Consider the following 22,428-nt stretch of genomic DNA (forward strand, 5'->3'; position numbering starts at 1 on the left):
TCTCCATGTTTTAACACTAGAATTTAGGTAAGGTTTTCTATTTCTGACCTCATACATACAGTGGTGGACAGAGCAGTGCTGCCCACTGAGTCTGGTTTCAGGACAGAAGAGACTGCTGCTTTTAGTTCCTCTATGCAAGCAGTTTCCCATCCATTTCCTGGGCTCCTGAACCACGTGAAGTGAGCGGCTCCAGCTCCCTTGGAGGAACTTTCCTAAACCTTCATTCTTAACAATAGTCTCCATAAGATCTGGATACTCTGTTTCCTCCAGATATTCTGTTTATTCACTTCCTTGAAGGGCCTTTCCACATGGTTTTTGTCCCCTTGAGGATTCCATTGACCCTCCTTCATACAGTCCATATCAGCCTGGATTTTCTAGATTTAGAGCTTAAAAAGGTAGGCTGTGCCTCCATGTTTATTCTTTCTTTTTAACCTCACATCCCACACATTCAAGGTATGTTTCTGGTTTGTCAGAAATTGATCACACTGGGGGAATGTGGGTAGGATGTCGTCTTTAGGGGACTGAGTGAAAGAGTTTAGAAGCCTGCTGAAAGCTTGACTCCAACAGCAGCCCTCACCATAGTCCTACCCTTTCTGCTATGACCCTTTTATCTTCATATATATATATATATATGTTAGTACCACACATGGAAATGGTTATGAATTATATACAATTTAATCCAAGAAAATTGTATATAAAAATATTAGCCTGTTAGAAAAATGGGTATGTAATAAGCGATGCTGAGAGGCTAAGTGTAACAGTATCAGTTATGAGGGAGGAAAGTTGCCACAACACCCAGGATCGCCAGTCTCATCATTTGCAGCAGATGGTGGGGCTTGTGTATCTGGTGGTGGTGGTGATGGTGGTGGAACTTCTACATTGGTTTCACTCTGCTCCCTGTGGAAAGAACAATAGCAGCCTTTCAATATTGAAGGAAGCAACCCAACTTTCCCTTGCTTCCCTCCCCTTGGAGCTAGGAATGTTGAAATTGCCCCCATCCATTTACTCTTTTTTCTTCTTATGGGAAATATCATCCTCATCAGAAGAGTCTCCGTCATGTAGCTTCTTGGCCATGTTTTTCTTTCGTGTGGCATTGAGAGGTCTGTACATATCCCTCAGCCAAATTGGCTGCTTTAAGAAGAAGAAGCAGTCCTAGGAAAGACAGGAGAAATGTTAATTGAGCATTCACTTTCCTTTTCTGGCTACAGAAAGAAGTACTTGCCTGACTTGCAGATTCTGATGAACATTTCCTTCGCAGAAATCCAAAAAAGCTCCTTGGGGGAAGAGGAAGCAGACAGTGAGTGATTTGTGCCATTTTCCATGTCTCTCACAGAAATAAACACCTGTGCTTTGGTTCATAAGACAATGAGCAAAGGCTCTCCTAACCTGGGGCTTGAAAACAATTCCATGCATGCAGACAGAGGTTGTAGGAGATTCTCATGCCAATCCCAAAGGTCTCTACAATGCAACTAGGGAATCCTGAAGTGTCGGGAGCAAGAGTGGAATCAAACTGTACTTTGATTTGCATCAGATAATTGCTTGATTGTCTTATTGTTTTTTGGCCTTCTCCTGTTCAATTGATCTGAGATTTACCATATGAATGTAACCCCCAACAGTTCCCTGATTAACCATCTGGATGTAACACCTGGCAGTGCCCTGGTCTCAAGAAGGGATATAAGCTTTGAGTTGAGAATAAACGGGGCGCTGCAGTTTTTGCCTGGGCTGCAGACCTCCCAGACCCGATGTGTTTGTCTCTCTTCTATTTTTTCCAGTCCCTGCCCCCTATTTCAGGAACCCCAATTTGCTCCCGGTAGGCCCCGGCACTGAAGGACTGTTGACAGAGAGTTATCCATGCAAGTACTGACCACCTCTGCCTCGCTATGCAACTACTTTTTTTTTTTTGTCAGTCCTGGGCTTGAGCTCAGGACCTGAGCACCGTACTTGGACTTCATTAAGGCTAGCACTCTACCACCTGAGCCTCAACATCACTTCCAGCTTTTTACTATGTATGTGGTACCAAGGAATCGAAACTTGGTCTTCGTGCATGCTAGGCAAGCACTCTACCACTAGGCCAAACTCTTGGCCCCTGGGCAACTACTTTCCTGCAGCTAGATGAGACCTCAGGAAGCAAGAGTTCTCTCTAACTTGCATAGAGCCCTCATTGTAAGGCTAGGAGATAGAAACTGATGAGTTCTAGGCTCCTTCCAGTTCTCAGATCCTCACTAAAAATTTAAACTCCCTTTACCTTGAGGACTCTTCACTTCCTTCTGCTGATGTTCTGTGGGAATAAATCTGTTTGGGAACAAAGCACAATCAGGATTATCCACCAACATTAAGTACTTTCAACTGCTTATTCCTTTATTTATATATTTTATCTACCCAGGAGGTGGCTTTATGACCCCAAGAATTCTGCTCCACTAATAGATCTTTTTCTCTTCCACAGGACCTAGCTGAGGGTCTTGTCTGAAGCTAGAATTTTAATACATGGCATTTACTATTTTATATAAAATCCAACAGAAAATTCCTCATGATAGCTCTTTAAAAAGTACAGGAAATGCCCTTTAACTGATTGCAGACTTGCCTCAAGACCAAAACACCAGTATTATTATCAAATCAAAGAGAAGATTACTGTCTTTATTACAATTATTACTGTCAGGAGGCACTCCTATTGAAGACAACCAATGTAATGAAGACATAAATAGAACACAAATGTTGGAAAGGAACCAAACTATTTTTATTTGTATATGAAATGATGGATAACTAAAAAATGCCTTAGAGAGGCAGGCACTGTGTCTCAGACTTGAAATCCTAGGTAATAAAGAGGCTAGGATCTGAGGATGAAAGTTTGAAGCCAGCCTGGGCAGGAAAGTACATGAGACTCTGACTTCCAATTAACTGGAGAAAAGCCGAATGTAGAAAAAAACAAAGCCCAAGAGAATCAGGAAATATTATTGGACTAATAACATGAAAATTCAGTGAAGTGGCAGAAACAAAATATGGAGATCAGCACCCAAACAATAGCTTTCCTAGGTACCCATGGGAATTAGAGATAAGGAAAGATACAACTTATAATAGCAATAAAGGTATAGAAAAGCATCTTAGAATGAACAACAGAAGATGGAGCATTGCCTACTGGAAGAGTGCTTGCCTAGCAAACATGAAGTGCTGGGTTTGACTCCTCAGTAACAAATACACAGAAAAAGCTGGAAGCAGTGCTGTGGCTCAAGTGACAGAGTGCTAGCCTTGAGGAAAGCCCAAGGTCAGTGCTCAGGCTCGGGGTTTCAACCTCAGAACTGGCTAAAAAAATAATAGAAAGTAAGAAGAATAAACAATAGTAAAAATCTTGGATAAAACCTCAACATCACTGGGTGCGGATGGCTCATTCTTGTAATTCTAGCTACTCAGGAGGCTGAGATCTGATAATTATGGTTCCAAGTCAGCCCAGGCAGGAAAGTCCATGAGACTATTATCTCTAGTTAGCCCCAGAAAACCAGAAGTGGCAATGTGGCTCAAAGTGGAGGGTGTTAGGTTGGAGGGGGAAAGCTCAGGGACAGGGTGCATGTCCTGAGTTCAAAATAAAAAAACAAAAACAAAACAATAACGACAACAAAAACCTAGTGCCATGCATGGTGTCACAGCTTTAGTCAAAACTGTTTGTGAACCTGGTTATTAGTACCTCAAAGCCTAGCTACTCAGGAGGCTGAGATCTGAGCACCATGGTTCAAAGCCAGCCTGGGCAGAAAAATACATAAGACTTTAAGCTGCAATTAAGCACCAGAAGTAGAGCTATGGCTCAAAGTGGTAGAAAGCACTAACCTTGAATGAGAAAGCTAAAGGATGGCATGTAGTGCCTGAGTTCAAGCCCCAAGAAGGACAAAAAGAAACAAAGCAGGGCCAGGAGTTTGGCCTAGTGGTAGAGTGCTTGCCCCAGCATGCACGTAGACCTGGGTTTGATTCCTCAGTACTACATACATAGAAAAAAGTCAGAAGTGGTGCTGAGGCTCAAGTGGTAGAGTTCTAACCTTGAGAAAATCCAAGGACAATGCTCAGGCCCTGAGCTTAAGCCCAGGACTGGCAAAAAAAAAAAAAAGCAAACAAAGCATAACCTATTTATGAGGCAGAAATAAGAGACCTGTGGTCTCAGGATGGACTCTACCTGAAAAACACAAACAGAAATACTGTGAGGTGATAGATTAAATAGTAGGCAACTACCTAGCAAATATGAGGTTCTAAGTTCAAAAGTCATTACCACAAGAAACATTTAGCAGAAATATCAACCTACAATTTTAATATCTTGTTTTCAAATTCAAGGCCATTAAAGAAATTTTTTGCAAACAAACTCGATTAGGCCCTTTTTTGGGCAGATAAGGTATGAAAGAGAAACTATCAAATATATGTAAAGAAAGATCTAAGAGCAAGATCTAAACAAGATTGATTACCTTATCTTTACCCAATTTAGTAAGGTGCTAAAAGAACTGTTATGAAACTACTTGGACAGTTATTAATTAATAGCAGGCACTATTTAAGGTACAGGAAACACAGATCAATGGAAGAGTTCCATATGGTATTTTAAATCAGTGAAGAATGAACCATTTAGTAAGAATTGTCTTATGACAATTGCATATTCTTTTAGAGTGAAAAAAAATCTGTGCCTCAACCATACTAAAATATGAATTAAGGCTGTAACAAGAGCAGCTTAGGAAATCATGAGAGTCCACCTGTATTTCATGAGGTAACAAGAGTTCTCCATCAAGAGCACTAAGAGAGAAGGGTCGGGTCTGGCACAGGTGGTGATGCTAACTAGAAACTGTTCCCAGTCCTGGCCCCTCCACTGATTGCTGTCTTTTTTCCTAGTTTTACAAATCTCTCTTTTACATTAACCATGTTAGTGTTTTCAGTGTCTTGGGATGCTTTGCATTGCATTTTCATGTTCGAAATATTTTCTGGTATTTTCTTTAAGGGGAAAAGACCTGAACAGAGCAAATAAGGACTGCAGACTTTATCATCTGGTGAATTTGTGTTTTGGTACTTGGTTGATCTCTTTCATCTGTAGAAGAGGATGGATGAGATCTTCCTCCTAGGTCTTTTGTAAGGGTTGGATGGGACAATCTATGGAAACCATTTTGAACCATACTAAGTATCCATAATGACATGGACCTCCAGGAACATGTGACCATAGGAACCAAAGGCTCCTGATTAAAGCATCAGGTATAGAAACCTCTTTTCTAGCACAAGATTATTAAAAGAAAATATTGCCCACATTTTTTCCTAATGCTTTTAGGATCTCTCTTTCATTCTCTCTTTCTCTTTTTACATTTACTGAAATATATGTCTTTAGGTGAGAGACATGAATCTTTTGCCCCTTACTCCTCACAAAAGAGTTTGGAAGCTTTAACATTTGTTTCTTTTCTCCAATTAAGTAGAATATTGAAAAATGACATTTCAAAAATGTTTTTTAAAAGCCTTGCTTCAATTTTTTAAAATTTTATTTTATTGTTGGGGTAATATATAGAGGGGTTACAGTTACATTTGTCAGGTAGTGGGTGCATTACTTCTCACACTTGTTTTCTCAGGTTTTTGTCCCCATTTCCCTCCCTCTACCCACTCCCAATCATCTTGTTTTCCCCCCTTTCCTTCCCTATTTCAAACAAACATATATACAATATACCAGGTAACAAAGTCAGATACAGTAAACACATAAGATTAAACATAAGGGGAATAAAAGAAAAAAATAACATAGTGCATTAAGAACAAAGTAGAGCACATGGTTAGCTTGTGCCACATTCACCCTCCACCACCTCATCTCCTTTTTTGACCATTACTATCAATGGCAAGGAAAACATCGCATTTTCCTTGAAGGTAAAGAAAATAATGATATATATATGTAAATTAAAGGCAGTATAGGAGTTTATAGAAACTTCTAGATAAACAGTGAACCACTGGGAGATTCAGAAGGTCTGCTTGTGCAGTGATCAATTACTAATGGCCTTTGCCCACTGACCCTATGCTATCATATTCAACTCTGTACTAAGAAGAGAACCTACTTCCTCATACTTTGTTAGCACAGGACTAACAATGAGATATACTATTCTATCTGGAAAACACTAGGTACAGTCAAAGAATTACCATCTGGAAAAAGGGAAAATAGCTTTGGTTACAGAAACATGATATATTTGGGAAATATACATGCATGTTGGTACCTACCTCAATGAGACAGAAAATTATAATCAAAATCATTACTACTACAGTCACAGATATTGCCAAGATGATTTTGTTGTTATATCCATATCCCGGAACTTCTTGTGTTAGCTGAAAACAAACCAACAAAAGAAAAATTTTGTCAAGTAAAACAGATTAGGGGACTGGGAGTTTGGCCTAGTTGTAGAATGCTTGTCTAGCATAAACGAAGGCCTGGGCTCAACTCCTTAGTACCACGTACATAGAAAAAGCTGGAAATGGTGCTCTGGATCAAGTGGAAAAGCTCTAGCCTGCAGAAAGCCTAAGACAGCTCTGAGTTCAAGCCCCCAGGAGGACTGTCCGAGAGAGAGAGAGAGAGAGAGAGAGAGAGAGAGAGAGAGAGAGAGAGAGAGAGAGAGAGAGAGAGAGAGAGAGAGAGAGAGAGAGAGAGAGAGAGAGAGAGAGAGAGAGAGAGAGAGAAAGATTAGGAGGAAGAAACCATGCAAACCCCAATTCTTTCAGGACAGGATCTGGCAGGTTCTTAAGGGATATGTTAAATTTAATGTGTTCTATGTCTTACTAATGTGCAAAATTTCTATATATTTCACATTCTTTAGACCTACTTCACTCTATGAAGAAGAGTGCAGAAAACTGTCTCATGACTGGCCAAATGACTTTGGACTGGACTAAAACCGGGGCAGTCGTCCTTCAAAGTGTATCTAAAGGATGGGGAAGTCAGGGTTTACAGGTCTATAGCTGTGCTCACCTCACTTGAGCTGGGAAGAAGGACAGCAGGATTCAGCAGGGTCTGTCACACACTTGTACCAGAGCTCTTGGGTGGACAGACAATGGAAGTCAGTTTGCGCAGTTAGAAGTCACCAAAGATGTCCACCCAGAGCCCTGCCCCTGGGGTCAGGGGCCCTGGTGCATTTATCTGGGGCTCTTGAGGGACAGAGCAGCTGTAGGAAGTGGTTTGGAGGGATACTCACAGAACTACCCCAGGGAGCCCCCATTCTCCTTTCTGCTGTCCAATCAGCTGAAGCCTCTTCACGTGGCTGCAGAATTTAATACAGAAAGTGGCCACCAGGAGCTCCATGTCTGTGCGGATGCACAATGTAGTTCTTTGGAAACCTTGCATAACTTGGGTCAGGAACTCTTCATCCTGAGTCTCATAGAGATAGTGAAGCGTTTCCATTGGAAATGGCTGCTGGAGCTGCGCAGTCTCCAGTGTCCATTCAAGCAGCTTTTCTTTCCTTAACTGAGGCATCTGATGGGCAATGTACTCCATCACTTTTGTCCCTCGTTCACTTAAAAGACCAAATAAGAACTGAATGATTGGCACTCCAAACAGCGTATGACCTTCATGCATCTCCACCAAGAATCTTGATGTTAGGAGAAAGTGAGGATATGCACCGTCTAGGGCATAAGACACTGCTGCGAGAAACTCCTGGCAGCAGAGGTGAGGGAAGCTGTAGATCAGAGATTGGTCCTATTGAAGAATACCAATGCTTATGCACTTGTTAATGACTTCCTCTTCTAAACCACACTTCTTTAATTTATCTGTACAGAATTGGCTCTTTCTTTGTCGCATGCTCTCAGCAGCCAGATAGCAAAGCCTCCTGAGCTGGGTTCCTAGGAGCTGAGCTGGGAGAGTCTGGACAAAGTAGTGCAGACAGAGTGCCGTGATGGTCTGGGGGGTGAGTAGACACTCCTCCCCCCTCTCCATCTGCTGCTTCAGGCACGTGCAGACCAGCCATGACACCCAGGGCACCAGACACAGACTCATCAGTGCTGGGTTTGATTCCACCAAGCTGAAGGCTTTGATTGCTTGGTTCTCCTCTGGGAAATACTTGTAGAAATATTCCTTCCTGCTGGACTCAGAGAAGCCCAGGACTTCCACACAACGTGCCCAGTCCAAGGAAGGGATGAACCCTAGAGCTGTGGTCCGGGCTGTGATGAGCAGGGAAGCCTCTGGAAGCATGCGTCTCCCAAGCAAACGGCCCAATAGTATGGGAACCAGCTGAAGTTGGCGCCAATAAGGATGATGACTTGATATCTTCTTGTCTAAAATCAGTGGTAGTTCATCCACACCATCTAAGATGAGGAGCAGCTGCTCTGGCCTAGACAGGATCTGATGAATGTCAGCCATCGTGACAGCTGGGTCATTTTCAATAAGATCAGCCAGACTCAACACCATTTCCTGCTTCAGCTCCCTGCAGTTGATGAAGACGACATGCTGGAAGCGGTCTCCGTATAGCCTCCCTTCTTCCCAGGCTCCTCTCACCTGCCTGGCCAGAGTCGACTTCCCAATTCCAGCAGGCCCATACAGTATGACCGTTGGGGATTTTTCTTGAGCATCTAGCCTTGGGCCAAATAAATCTCTGATTTCAATCAAATGTCCTTCCTCCTCCACTTCATCCTGATACCCTCTTTTCCTGAGGAGGGGCTCCAGGCCTTTGATGTAAGGCTTTTCTAGAAGTAGCAATTGAGTGAATTTCTGTTGCAAATATTCTTTTTTCCAAGATGAGAGGAAAGACTTCTTTGTCTCCCTGTTTTTGGATCTTTCTCTGACTTCTAAGTAAAGGAAAGAAAGAAGGAACATCAATGGACAGATAAATACAATGTCTTTATTTATTCAACATCTCTATGAATTTAATGTCCCACTCTAAACCATATTCCACATCAGCTGCAAACAGTGAGGCCTTCTTGGTAGTGCAATAGAGGAAACATGAGCTTTGACAGTGAGGATTCTGCATCAAGTCCTGATCTGACGCTGTGCATAACTTGCTTTCCTTTTTTCCAGTATTGATCAAGGGCTTTGGTGGCTGGGAATAAAGACTGAACTTTCATTGTCTCTTGGCTTCTTAACTCTGAGTACTTCAAGGCTACGAGAGCATGCAATGGAGACCTATACAAGACAAATTTTAGAAGGTGGGCCTGGAATTCAGGGACTAACTCTTAGGTTTTTCACTCAAGGATGTTACTTTACACCTTGAACCATATTCCCACTTCTGGCTTTATTTTAATGATTGGAATTAAGAATCTCATAGATGTTTCTGTGCAGGCTGGCTTCAAACGGTGATCCTCAGAGGTCAGCATTCTGAGTAACAAGGATAAAAGGAGCGAACTACTGTAGTCTACCTAAAACTTACTTTTGATTGTTCTCTTTATAACCATTTCCCTACCTTTGCTTCTGATATGTGAAATATTTCATATGGGTTTTATTCTTATTCTGAGACACTATTTTATTCAAATACACCACTGAGGAATTCCCTTAGAATTTAAAATCAAGTGAGAAGATGCAATACTTTTTTGACAGGGGTGGCATTAAATAAGACCTATTTCACTCACAAACTGATTTTTTGAATGGTGACTGTTGTGTGAAGTTAATAAAGACATTTAAAAATGCAATTCTATTTAATCAGCACTTTTCAATCAGGAGGTGCAGTCAGTTTACAGCAAATACAAGAGCTTCATGTACTTCCCTTAAGATTAAGGGAATAAAGACATTTAGGGGCAAATGAAGCAGATAACTTGTGGAAACTGAAGCTTAGTGAAGGCAGCTCAGAAGTATGCCATTTAGAAACTTAAAAATGCTACTCTCATTGCTTTAGAGAGGGACAACAGGGTGTATTTCTTCCTGGGAAAAATGTTTTCCCAAACTTAAGCTGCCAACCCCAGCGTACAGGTAAGCTGAGCACCTCTCTATCTCAAAGATACGGGTCTGTCTGTTTTATGGCAGAATGCATATTTACAAGGAAGCTCAGAAAGTAAGGCCAGGCCAGGAGTGCTTAGAGCAAAGGCAAAGCACCCAGCTTTGAATAACCTTGAAGCCAGACCCCCTGTCTTTACCATACAAATTCCCCAGCAGCCCAAGGACCAGTGTGTCTCTCCCTATGAGAACACTCCCTCTGTTACAGTGCGCCCCTGCACTTCCTCGTGTGTCTGGCTGGCTTTTTGTCTGTCTGCTCACCTTTTGACCTAAATCTTTTCATCATCTGTTGGCATGAGTGCCTGCTCCTGTCAGCCCACACTCAATTCAGCATGTGCTCATGACAAATTGAACTTAAACTTTAGCCCTCCTTCCTGCCCCCTCCCCTCTCCTGCTTGGTGTTGCACAGATTCCCTCTGCAGTGATCGTAGGGATATTTGCTCCATTTTCGGTGACAGCTTCATCTTGGGCATCCACAGGCTGAGCTTCCCACAGCTTCCCTCACCTGGTGAAGGGACGTTATCTGTTCTCATCAGCCTCCTTGTGTCCCTCTCCTGCTTTCTACTAAGTGAGCTCTAGAAAGAAATGGAGGAGCATCTGGAGTTAGACATTCAGGCTCCTGCCTTAGATGACTCCATCTCTAGTGATCTCTGTTGTCTTAACCTTTTTAGTCTAAATGTTTTTTATCGGTCATGGGGCTTGAACTCTGGGTTCTGGGTGCTGTCCTTGAGCTCTTCAGTTCAAGGCCACCACCTACCCCTTGAGCCACAGCCCCACTTCTCATTTTCTAGTGATTAACTGGAGATAAGAGTCTCATGGCCTTTAGTGTCTGGCCTGGCTTTGAGCCACCATCCTCAGATCTCAGCCTCCTGAGTAGCTAGGATTACAGGCGTGAGCCACCGGGTCCAACCCTTTTTAGTCTATTTTAGAAAAACTTTTTCAGAAGATTTTCATCCAGGTCATAACAGAAATCACACAGGCCACCACTTAGGAGAGAGTCAAGGCCATCCCACTGCTACAGGCCCCGTGAGGCTTCACTTTCACTTCCCTGCCCAACCCAGACTTGGACCCTGAGAATCCCAGCTCCAGTGACCCCCTTGAGATTTCTATGACAGCAGGAAAGAGCCATAAAGACTATGACACCACTCAACTTTTCATACCCCTTCAGGGTTTCAAATGATGGGAATCTGCCTTGCTGTTTTTATAATGCAATCTGGTGGCATAGTGCACTCAACTCCCTCTCCCTCCCCAGAGCCCCTTATTGAGAACTAGCATCCTGAACACTTCTTGGAAACCCCTCCCTCCAGTACCCCATCCCCACCCCTGCCTCCATATTCACTTAAATTTAAGTCATTCCTTTCAGTCACAATAAATGTGAATATGCCTTTTGAACTAAATGTTTATCATAATGTCCACATGATGGTCTGCTACTTTTGACCTCAACATCATTCAACATGTGTCCTTGACAAACTCTTCTAAGCAGCAGACCTTCTCCTCTCTTTGTTTCTCAGATATTGCCTGGTGTTACATGGCAACCCTCTGCAGCCATGGGTAAAGCCTGGTCTGGTTTGCTGAGGTTTCTATTTCTCTCCATTCCTCCATTTGATCTTTCCTAATACTTGTGATTTTTGTTTCCTCACAGTAGTTTCGAGCAAAGGAAGCTCAGGGACAGTGCCCAGTCCCTGACTTTAAGCCAAAGAATAACTAGGACCAGAAAACACACACACACACACACACACAAACACGTGCGCGCATGGTTTCACTGGACCTCACCTTTGTGGGGGGTTCCATCTGCTTTATCAAGAGACCACTGTGTCTCTGATACTCTTGGCTTTGTTCACTTTGTGTCAAATTCATGGACTTCTGAACGTGGTGTCATCTGTGTCTTTGAGGGAAAACGATCCGTCATCAAAGGGACTGGCCATTGGGCACCTTGTCTAATGATTGGTATTGTTGACCTTTTTAATTGCCTCTGAACGAAAGGTTCTCTAGGGAGAAAAATGACAGGAATGAAAAGAATAGCTTCTGATTATCCATTGTATTTCAGGTATACACATGGAACTCTGACTAAGTCCATTTCTGTGCTGAGACCTATGCCTGAGAAAAAAAGCTTCATCAAAGGAAAGGTTAATTTTGCTGAAGGTCTCAGTGGTTGTTGTCTAAGACTGGCCACTTCTATCACACGGGGCCCAAGTGTGGTGGAATGTCATGGCAGCAGGCAGTGAAGAAGGATGCTCACTCCATGGCAGACTGGAAGAAAAGAGGGAGAGGAAGAAGCCAGATACATCTTCCAATGGCACTGCCTCCATGACCTATTTCTTCTACCCAGGTCCCTACCGCCTAGCCTCTACCACCTCCCCACCATTCCAGCAATCTATGAGTAGATTAATCTGTTTGCTAGGCCCGAGCCTTCATGATCCAATAAGCTCCAAAACTGGAATCCTTTAGCTACCGGACCAAGACTTCTATATATGAGCCTTCAGCACAGGGAGACATTTCATGTTCAAACAATAATAAACCCTTAGAACATTTTTGTGTGTATTAGTAATCTTAGTTTTAGGGACATGTATCGATAAACACATTTTCTCTTAGTAGATTTTCTAAATCTACTGACAATATGAGCGAGGTGGTTCATTCTTTGATTAAGCACTTTCAGGCTGAGTTCACTATTTCCAGTAATGACAGCAGTTACTGTGTGATATTCTAAAGGTGCTGGGGTCTCCTGACTACCAGACATAGTTTGATGAGGCTCTGAAATATGGATACACAAGAGGGGGAAGAGCAGGATTTCTCTGTGTCACAAAGAAGACCCAGTGAGGTTCAGGAAAGTATGGGGAAGAGAGACAATAAAGTTAGGACTTTTGCTGGAAGAAAGATGTGAGAAGTTTCATACCTCCTATAATATTTTCAATAGAATCTATTTTTAAAATTTGTTTATTGTCATTGTAAAGGTGATTTCCAGAGGTGTTACTGTTACTTACACCAGATAAAGAGCATGTTGGTTTTGACCAAAGTTACCCCTTCCCTAGCTCTCTCCCAGTTTTTCCTCCCACCCCACCCACAAATTGTATAGTTGACTTTCAACATAATGTCTGGTGAGTACCACCACTGCATTTGCTCAGCCTTTGTCCCTCCATTTCTGTGCCTCTCTTGCCCTCCCAAACACAGATGAATGAACAAACAAGACAAAAGGAAATGGAAACAGAAATAGAAACAAAAAAGACTTGTGTTTGTACTTCCTGAAGTTCATATCAATAAATATTTCTTTATGTGGTCAGATTGACATAGCTATTGAGCCTTTCTGATCCTTTCCTAAGAATATCCTCCTTTGGCCTCATTTACCATTTTTAAATTATCATCCAGTGTATTTACTTATAGATTTATAGGCACATGTTAATTAACACAAATAAGGGAAATCATGCCACCTATGTTTCTCTGGCGCTGACTTACTTCACCCAATGATGGATGTGTAGAATTCCATTGTGTATTCCACACCCCATTTTTCAATAGAATCTCCACTCAGCAATATCTGCAGTTGGAAATTTGGGGGTGTACAGATTTTAAAAAAGGTACAACCTCAGCTCTTGTGGGTTATAAGATGAAGGTTTAGAGAGCGAAAAGTAAATACAAGAATAGAGTCATTCTTGACCCATACACACCAAGTGGGTAAAGTTATCTATGAGGATATCTGAGGGCAGTAGAGTTTAGCCTATTGCCATCGTGGCAAAGGTATAGGATGAGGGTTAGGTAAGAGTGGGCACAAAAATAGGCAAGAGAAGCAGATGGGATATTGCTAAAACACAAGCAGAGTGGGAAATGAAACCACTCTTACAGCCTTCAATTCAGGCCCTGGTGCTGCCTCTAAGGGTGGTGTGATTGGCCACGTGAACTGTATTCCCTCTGTGGCCTTTCTGAACAGGGAAGTGGGGCTACTGCAATGCTGGCATGGACAGGAAGCGGTAAGAGGGGAGCTGAGCTATGCAGAACTGCTTCAATGAGTCTGAAGTGGAATCAGAAGAGAGAAGTGGCTGGGCTAAGGGATGCACCAGTCTCTTCTTGTGTCCATTTGGAAAACAGAACCTTTCTTGGAAATTTTGCTCCACACTGACCCCAGGAATCTTCCAGTGCCCACCAAGATTGTGAGCACTTAACTGTGAGACTTTTTCTGCCTGACCCACTGAGGTCTCAGTTTTCCCTTCTGTCAAATGGAGAGGAAGCAGTCTTGGCCTGGAAAGGGAAGTTGAGGGACAAAATGTTGTGATTCAGATGGGGTGGAGGAGACCCTTGACAGAGACCAAACTATGGGAAGGAAACAGAGAGGTTGGAGGCTTATCATAGGCAGGGGCAAGATCCAGGGGATTGATGCTGGCTTTATTTACATTACTTAGGTATCCCATCTCAGCTGACAGTAGGACTAACTTCTCACAAACCCACTGCAACCTGTACACTATTCCCCACAAGCTCAGGAAAAAGTGAAGTTCTCCTTTGCGCTGCTAAGAAACAGTTCTGAACAGTTGGCAAAACAAAGGCAGTGAAATCATTTTCCTATCCAGCTCCAAAATCTGTGTTCATAACTTCACTGCTGAGCAAACACCCTTCTTGGGAGCTGGTGGTTGATCTTACATTATAATCACAGTCTCTTCCCTATTCAGTCCTGGAAGACTCCCTCCTAGCTGCTACATGGGAATTACATGGGGCCTGAGAATGCACTGGAGTAGAAGAGAATGTGGGATTCTGCCATCAAGGAAGGCCTCCCCCAGTCCACCTCCCAGCTCTGGCCTAGGGTGAGCTGGAGTCCCTTGACCAGGGCTGTGCAAGTCACCACCTGAGGAGGAGTTGGCAGTGAGGTATTGATAGGAGTGTGTTAGAGTCTTGGCTTACTTAATTGAAATTCACAGCTCACCTGTGTACGTCGTGTAGAACAGCTTCTGTAGGCCCATAGCTTTTCAACAAAGGATTGGGAACTTGCATCTGCACAGATCCAGCAGTTCTGAGGTCATCTTCATGCCACTTACTCTCTCTAACTGTGCCATCTTGCATCTGGAGGGGTTCCTCAGGACTATTTTGTTGAACAGCCAAACCTGGAGCTCTTAGAGAGCCTGCTTTTTCATTATATCCAGATTCTAACTCCCAAAGGTCAGCTTTATTCCTTGACAAGATCTCCTTAGAGACAAATAGAGAGTGCATAGTAAAGGGCATGAGGCAGGCAGAAGACACGGTCTCCCTGTGCAAGACTCTTACTGTGAATCATTTCTGTTCAGCATTCAGTACCAAATCTTTAAACTGCAGGGCATCAGCTAAAGGATGGTTGGAGAGGAGGGAAGCAGAGCTATAGGAAAAGCCATAGTAAAGCAGGGCCTTGGGAGACTGGAAAACACTTCAGGTGGTCCAATTATGTGCAGCTCCTGGATGGGCCTCCAGACTAGGCAGGAAATATGAAGTGAAGGAGAAAGCAGGGGGGACGATGGGAGGACAAAGGTGTGGAGGATGCAGGGAGAAGGGCTAGTGACATGGGTGAGGGTGATACTCACTGATCTGGATTCGGATCCTTCCTTTGCCATGCTTCAGGATTCCTGGAATCACCTGTTGAGATGTAGTGCTTCTAGGAGATTCTGTGTGTGTGTGTGTGTGTGTGTGTGTGTGTGTGTGTGTGTGTGTGTGTGTGTGTGTGTGTGTGTGTGTGTATGTGTGTGTGTGTGTGTAGATTTAATTCTGAGGCTAAGCTCAAAGCTCTGGGTTGCCCTTGTCAGGTAGCTCCGGAACTCTTTAGGTCCTAGGACACTAAGAAAGGAGAAAATTCCTTCCTGTGGCCAAGCAGGAAGTACAATTCACTGAGAAAAAAAAAGTAAATAACTCTAGGAGGGTGTGGCCAGGGAAGGGGCAGGGCCAGGCTGAGCTTCTGCAGCAGCAGGTGCACATATAGCATACAAGCCACAGCTTGCTGCCACCTCTCAGGACTTGCCTACAGAGCCAGGGCGAAGACTCTAGACAGGACAGGGTTCAGATGCTGATCCTCAGGCTCACAGGATCCTGTGTCTCCAGGGAAGTTACATTGTGGAAACTTTACAACGGGCCCAAGAAACACCTGCTCCATCACCACAAATCCAGGCAGAGGGAAGACCAGCCCAGACATTCATCCTTTAGCAGCATTGCAGGGGTGCAGATTGAAAAAGAAAGTTCCTATCATGCCATCTCTGATATGAAATTACTCTGAGAATTTCCTGAGGATGCCTTGGCTTTCCCTGGGTTGGAAGAACCCATACCTGGTGAGATGTAATCCTCAGAACTCAGACTCCTGAATAGCTAGAAGTATAGATGTGAGCCAGTAGCACCGGGGCTTTGTGAGGTTTTTGACTGTGACCTTCCTCTCTGGGTATCTTTGAGGATACACTGCATTCTGGGTATTGGTGACCTCTCTTACACAGAGTTAGTTGACACTTCATCTCTCCCTGCCTGTAGGAGTGGTTAGTGATGGCTTCTTACTGTCATACAGCCTAGGCACTAAACAGTAATTGTTCACTCAGACTTATTTTTGTCTACTTGAAAAGTCTCTTCATGGGTCAGACCTGATTGCATTGCCTATTTCTTGCTGGGCTGTTGAGTGAAACCATCTCCATATTGTTATTGAAGAGAACACTTTTCACTGAGGGATACTTTCAAGAAAGCTTGGGGGAGGTTGTAATTATTAGGCTTCAGATATGTCTAGAAAAGAGTGAAATGAAAAACAAGTCTCCATTTCCACCTCCAAAATCCTGTCTTCCCCAAGAAATAACAAACCAACATCACCTACCATCCACCACCCCTCATCTTCCCACCCTCCTCCTCATCCTTCCCTTCTTCCTTGAGAGGACCATGAAATGAGGGAGGTGCACAGAAGCTCCCAGTGCAGCTGTTATGTCAAAGGGACCTCTGCACACCATTCTGCTGTGCTGTGGGGCACTGTTACCCAGGTACTGGTATCAGGCCAAGAAATCAGTGTCCAATGCTCTTCTTAGTACAAAGCTGAGGTCTCTGCTGGGTCCCTAGTGGGACTGGTCACAGGAAAGTGAGCCCTGGGGAGAAGAGGGAGAGGCAGGCACCATACCCCAGGAGTCCACGAGAGCTGTGGATGGCAGACCCAACACCCAGGCTTCAGGTGCAGTGCAGTGGCCATGCCTGGCTCCAGTCAGAGACCTTGGACTTACGAGAGCTGGCTCCTTTGCTCTCTGATTCCACTTATCAAGTCCATAATCTCAGCTCCCTCCTTTGTAAACACAGAAAATAACAATGGTGATGGAAATGTAATAAGAATTTTTTCTGTACCGCATATTTACAGATAACAGTAAGAATTATTAGTAGGAATGTACATGCCAATCATAAATCCTTGTAGCTGTACTTTAACAATAATTTTATGGCTTTTTATTTGGGGTAGGGCAATTAGGGGAATTGAATTCATGACCTAGGTGTTGTCACTCAGGGGATCTAGTGACCCACCATTTAAGCACAATTCAATGTGTGGCGTTTTGCTAGTTGGTTGAAGATGAGTCTCATCAGACTTTCCTGCCTGGGCTGACTTCAAACCATGATCCTCAGATCTCACCTTTGTGAGCAGCTAGCCTTGCAGACGCAAGCCACTGATTCCTGGCTGAATGAAGTCATCACAAGTGACGTTTTGTAAGGCTCCCAGTTAATAAATATCAGCAAGACCCATATCCGTTCCTGGAGAGGCAGTGGGAATGCCCTGTTAGCCAGGTGAGGTAGTGACAGGAACAGGGTGTGATGAGGGACACAGCCTTGTCTACTGACTCAGAAGTAATTCCAGTCGTGTGCTGTTGGTGGGACTAGAAGCTCTGGAAGGGCTCCTGGAGTCCTCATTACTAGTGGTGCATTTGACACATGGAAGTTATGAGCAAAGCAGGAACAAATGGATCACAAGAGATGTAGGTGACATTTAGAAGACTCAACAACCAAACATGATGAGCAGACCTTGTTTGAATCTTGGTTAGTAGAAATCACCCACAAAACACACTGTGTCCATTGAAATGGAGCAAGAGGAAATTCCTCAAATACCTGCTTGGTGGTCAGCACTTGGCCATTCTGTCCCTTTTATAAATATACAGCTTCCAATGTAGAAGGCGACTCTGTAGCCAGGAATCTAAATAAATGTATAAAGGGACCTGGGGATGTTTAATTCACTAAAAAGGAGCCATGCACCTGTGTTCTCTTATATACAGAAGTCGGGTCTAAAACACTGGGACATGGTAAGTTATACAGGTCTCTGGGCATTCACAGTCAGACCATCAGAGGACTCTCTTAGGGAAGGAGCACAAGGGACAATACCTATGTGCTTCTGATCACATAAAATAATATTTATTGAGATGAACTCCAGGAAATGGAAAGAAAAGGTGTTTTTTTTCTTTATTTTTGCTTCCACTTTCTTTTATTATGTTGATCTTGTTTGTTCATTCATCTGCCTTTGGGAGAGTGAGGGAAGCATAAAAGTGGGAGGACAAAAAAAATGGAAGGACAGAATATGAACAAATGAAGCAGTGTACTCAGTAAACACGTAGAAAATGAACTCTACAGTTTGTGGGTGGGAGGGAAAGAGAAAGAGGGGAGAGAGAGAGAGAGAGGAGAGAGAGAGAGAGAGAGAGAGAGAGAGAGAGAGAGAGAGAGAGAGAGAGAGAGACAGAGAGAGAGAGAGAGAGAGAGAGAGAGATTGTCCCAAAAGAAATGTACTTAGTACCTGACTTAAGTAACTGTAATCGCTCTGTAAATCACCTTTACAATGACAATACATTTTGTTTTAACTTGGGTAAAATTGAATAGTGAAAAAAAGAGGGCCATAAAGAGGCCATGGTCTCAGTCCTGCAGCATCTTTAGAGTGTTCTATGTGGGCAAGGGAAATATGGAGGAGCTCAGGGACAGAGTTCAGACTGACAGTGGGAAGAGGTTGCCTTCTCAGAAGAAGAAAGGATAATATTCTTACTATTTGTCAAGGATTACTACATGAGGCTTGGAAAGACATTATTTCCACTTTCCAACAATACTATCAGTCATTATGATCTTCACACAGATAAGCCCCAGATCCAGAAAGAGTTTGATAATGCCCCCCCTGCCCCGCACCCACAACATTCTCCAAGAAGTAAGTTCTGGAGTGCATTTCAAACCAAATCTGGTGTTGGCTTGGTGAGCTTCCTGTCTGTGGCTGTACCGAGCCAAGGCTAAACAAAGCTCATTTTCTTTTCACACTCCATTTTCTTTTTTTCATATATTTTTATTGTAATTAATAGAAGGGTTACATTATATTCACCAGATAGAAGGTACATTACTTCACAAATATTGATACCCTTTCTCATGTCATGGTCCCCATTTCCCTCCCCCCTCCTCCCCGCACAACTTGATTTTCCCCCTACCCTCTCCTATTTCAAATAACCAATTAAGCATATATAAAATATATCAGATAACAAGGTGAAATATTGTAACAATATGAGATAACCAAGGGACAGTAAAAGAGATGAGAGGTAACATAGTATGTTAAGGACAACAATCACTCATTATATGGCTTTTGTTTCTATATCCTGGAGGTCCTTACATTTAGCTTCATAGTATATGGCCTTATTTATCTAGATTTTGTTCTATTGTGAATCTCTGCTAGGAGAGTCCAAAGTTGCTACTGATTATGTCAGATGAGGGACACCATTGAGCCTATGTTCCTTTGAGTCTGGCTTAGTTCACTTAATATGATTTCTTCTAAATCTTTCCATTTCCTTACAAATAGACCGATGTCATTCTTTCTGACAGCAGCATAGAATTCCATTGTGTATAAAAACCACATCTTGTTGATCCACTCATCAACTGAGAGGCATCTGGCTTGGTTCCATATCTTTGCTATGGTAAATAGTGCTGCAATGAACATTGTTGTGCTAGTGTATTTAGTATGTCCTTGTTTCTGGACGATTGGGTAAATGCCAAGTTGTGGAATTGCTGGGTCATAGGGGAGTTGTATCTTTAGTCTTTTGAGGAACTGCCATACTGCTTTCCATAGTGGTTGGGCAAGTTTGCACTCCCCCCAACAGTGTAGTAGTGATCCCTCCTGGCCACATCCCCTCCAGCATCTGTTGTTATTAGTTTTCTTGATCCTGGCCATTCTAACTGGAGTGAGGTGGAATCTTAGAGTTGTTTCAATTTGCATTTCTTTTATGATAAGAGATGTCCAGCATTTCTTCATGTTTCTATAGGCCATTCTTATTTCTTCTTCAGAGAAGTCTAAGTCTTTTGCCCATCTTTTAATGGGATGGTTGTTTCTTTGGAGGTTAGTTTTGGAGTGATTCAATTTTTTGAGCTGTTGATATATTTTAGATATGAGGCCTTTGTCTGTTGTATGGTTAGTGAAAATCTTCTCCTGTTGGGGGCCGAGTAACGCCATGTCTAATAACTTTCTGCTGAGGCTTGTAGTAGGGATAAAACACGTGGACCTCTTTGTCCTGTCCATCTTGTATACTGATAGGCTCCCCCACCCAATATAAGGAGGAGGGATTTAAGAGAGAGAGAGGGGGGGGGGAGGGAGAGAGAGAGAGAGAGAGAGAGAGAGAGAGAGAGAGAGAGAGAGAGAGAGAGAGAGAGAGAGAGATAGAGATAGAGATAGAGATAGAGATATCTTCCTGCCTTGATGAAGCTGCATGGCGTCTCTGTTCGTGCTCTGGGGGTAAGAAGGCTGAGTGCGGGAGGACAGTGGGTCCCTTCCTCTCATGGCTTGACCTGGTCGGGATGTGTTTTTCCCCATCCCCCTACTAGTAGAGAGGGAACAGGGAAGAAGGACCCCGACATACTGGCGCCCAACGTGGGGCACAGAAGGGGCACCAAAGAGGCATGAAAGGGCACGAGAGTGCTTAAAAAAGAAAAACCAAAAACTTCTCCCGAAGCTAAGGCTAAAGAAAAGACTGAAAAACCAGAGAAACCTGAAAAAAAAACATAAAGAAGGCAACCCAAAAAGAAGCTGCAGCTGTGTCAAAGTGGACTGGCAAGCACAGCAGAAGCAACTATGTGTTTTAATAGTGAAAGATTGTAACAGATTATTTCCAGATCACCTCCGAAGTACAGGTCACTTCGGGCATGGTAGGGAGGCACCTCGCAGGAGTCTCTGGCCAGAGCTGTTTAAGGGCGAGGATATTTAAGAATAGAACCGAGATGGGTTCAGACCAGAACGACCACGAATGTGTGTGTGAAAGGGATTTTAGAATAGAACTGAATGGGTTCAGACTGGAACAATAGCGAATGTGTGTGTGTGAAAGGACTTTTGATTTAAAAAAAAAAAGCCGGAATAATGGGGTCAGATGTTTCTAAGAACTGAATGGTTAGAGTCATAAAAGATTTACTTAAAGCTAATGGTACTGCAGTAAAAGAAGCCACGGTTGAGGCTTATGTGGATATGATAGCAAAAGTAAGTCCTTGGTTTTTAAAGGAAGGACTTCTTAATGTGCCACAATGGGATCTACATAAATTAGATTTGGAGAAAGCGCTGAAACAGGGAGACCTCCCCCGAGGAACATTTCCTATGTGGCAAATTATTCGGGAGCACTTACTTTCACCCAAAGAAACAGTTAAAGAACAGGTGGAAAGAAGCACAGAGACGCTTGAAGGAATATTTGAGAGAGAATCAAGTAAGCAGGAGGAGGAAGAATTAAGAGGTAGTGATTTAGAAAGCCTGTGCTCAGGTTTAGAATAGTTGAAAACAGGCTAAAGCTTTTTAGGGTCCCTGGCAAAATATAGAGACAACGCCCCTGAGTCAGCTTGAAGAAGTTACAGAAAATGGATCTTCGCCCATAACCCCCTTAAAATGAAGGGGCCAGAGTCATTTTTGAACAGTAGTTTAAAACAAAAGGGGGGAGATTGGAAGACTCCCAAGGATAGACTTGCTATAGCTCTTTTTACTTTAAACTTTCTAACTCTTGATGCTGAAGGACGTTCTGCAGGAGATAGACGTTTTAATCCTTCTAGAAGTCATAAACCTTTAGTATTGTGGAAAGATATTCTCTCTGGAAACTGGAAAGGACCAGACCTTGTCCTCATGTGGGGGCGAGGAAGTGTTTGTTTTTCCACAGGATGCTGACAGTCCCATTTGGGTGCCGGAGAGACTGACACGTCAGACGGTGGAGACTGCTCGGAAGCACGTCGGTCAAGATGAAGACTCTTCTACGAGTGCGGTTCCCCGAGTGAATCCACATGGCAATGATGACCCTATCAACGTCGCTGAGGATCACGCTGCTGGGACCTGAACAGTCTTGGCCACTTCCTCTAACCAATACTTCTTTAGTATTTCTAATTCTTCTATTGCTTGGCTATGATACAGTTTGCTTGTGTGATAGTCTTTGTTTTTCTATTGGTTTCAATCTCTAATTATTAATAATGTTGTTCTAGTTAATGTTGGAATGCTTCCCTGTTTTCTCTGGCTATTGTAGTCAGAGCCCCTCAGTACATACCAGTGCCTGTACAGATGGAGGAGAATGCTTTCCCGCTCATCAGTAAAAGACATTTTGGTATTTTCCTGACCGTGGTGG

The 22,428-nt window shown here is 43.2% G+C and overlaps 1 protein-coding gene and 1 pseudogene across 1 annotated transcript; both read right to left on the minus strand.

The window, feature by feature from the left end:
* Nucleotides 1-636: 636 nt before the first annotated feature.
* LOC150050804 (leucine-rich repeat-containing protein 37A2-like) lies at nt 637-6,329 on the minus strand. Its single transcript, XM_090349375.1, has 5 exons — nt 6,205-6,329; nt 2,246-2,292; nt 1,223-1,274; nt 1,007-1,152; nt 637-897 (listed from the first exon to the last, which is right to left on the minus strand). Exons 1-5 carry the CDS (start codon nt 6,235-6,237, stop codon nt 768-770), a joined length of 408 nt encoding a protein of 135 aa, XP_090205501.1. The 5' UTR covers nt 6,238-6,329; the 3' UTR covers nt 637-767.
* Nucleotides 6,330-7,666: 1,337 nt separating this feature from the next.
* On the minus strand, nt 7,667-22,095 carry LOC150050805 (NACHT, LRR and PYD domains-containing protein 1 pseudogene; annotated as a pseudogene).
* Nucleotides 22,096-22,428: the final 333 nt, after the last annotated feature.

Source organism: Megascapheus bottae, chromosome 17 (assembly GCF_031878675.1).
Source record: "Megascapheus bottae isolate mThoBot1 chromosome 17, mThoBot2.hap1, whole genome shotgun sequence".
NCBI classification, from domain to species: Eukaryota; Metazoa; Chordata; class Mammalia; order Rodentia; family Geomyidae; genus Megascapheus; species Megascapheus bottae.

Excerpts from the sequence above, each read along its gene's own strand:
- LOC150050804 (XM_090349375.1), bottom strand. The coding sequence starts at position 6,237 with ATGATTTTGATTATAATTTTCTGTCTCATTGAG. Across the intron at positions 2,293-6,204 it reads TAATTTTCTGTCTCATTGAG|ATTTATTCCCACAGAACATC; the intron begins GTAGGTACCAAC and ends GTTCCCAAACAG. Across the intron at positions 1,153-1,222 it reads CATCAGAATCTGCAAGTCAG|GACTGCTTCTTCTTCTTAAA; the intron begins GCAAGTACTTCT and ends TGTCTTTCCTAG.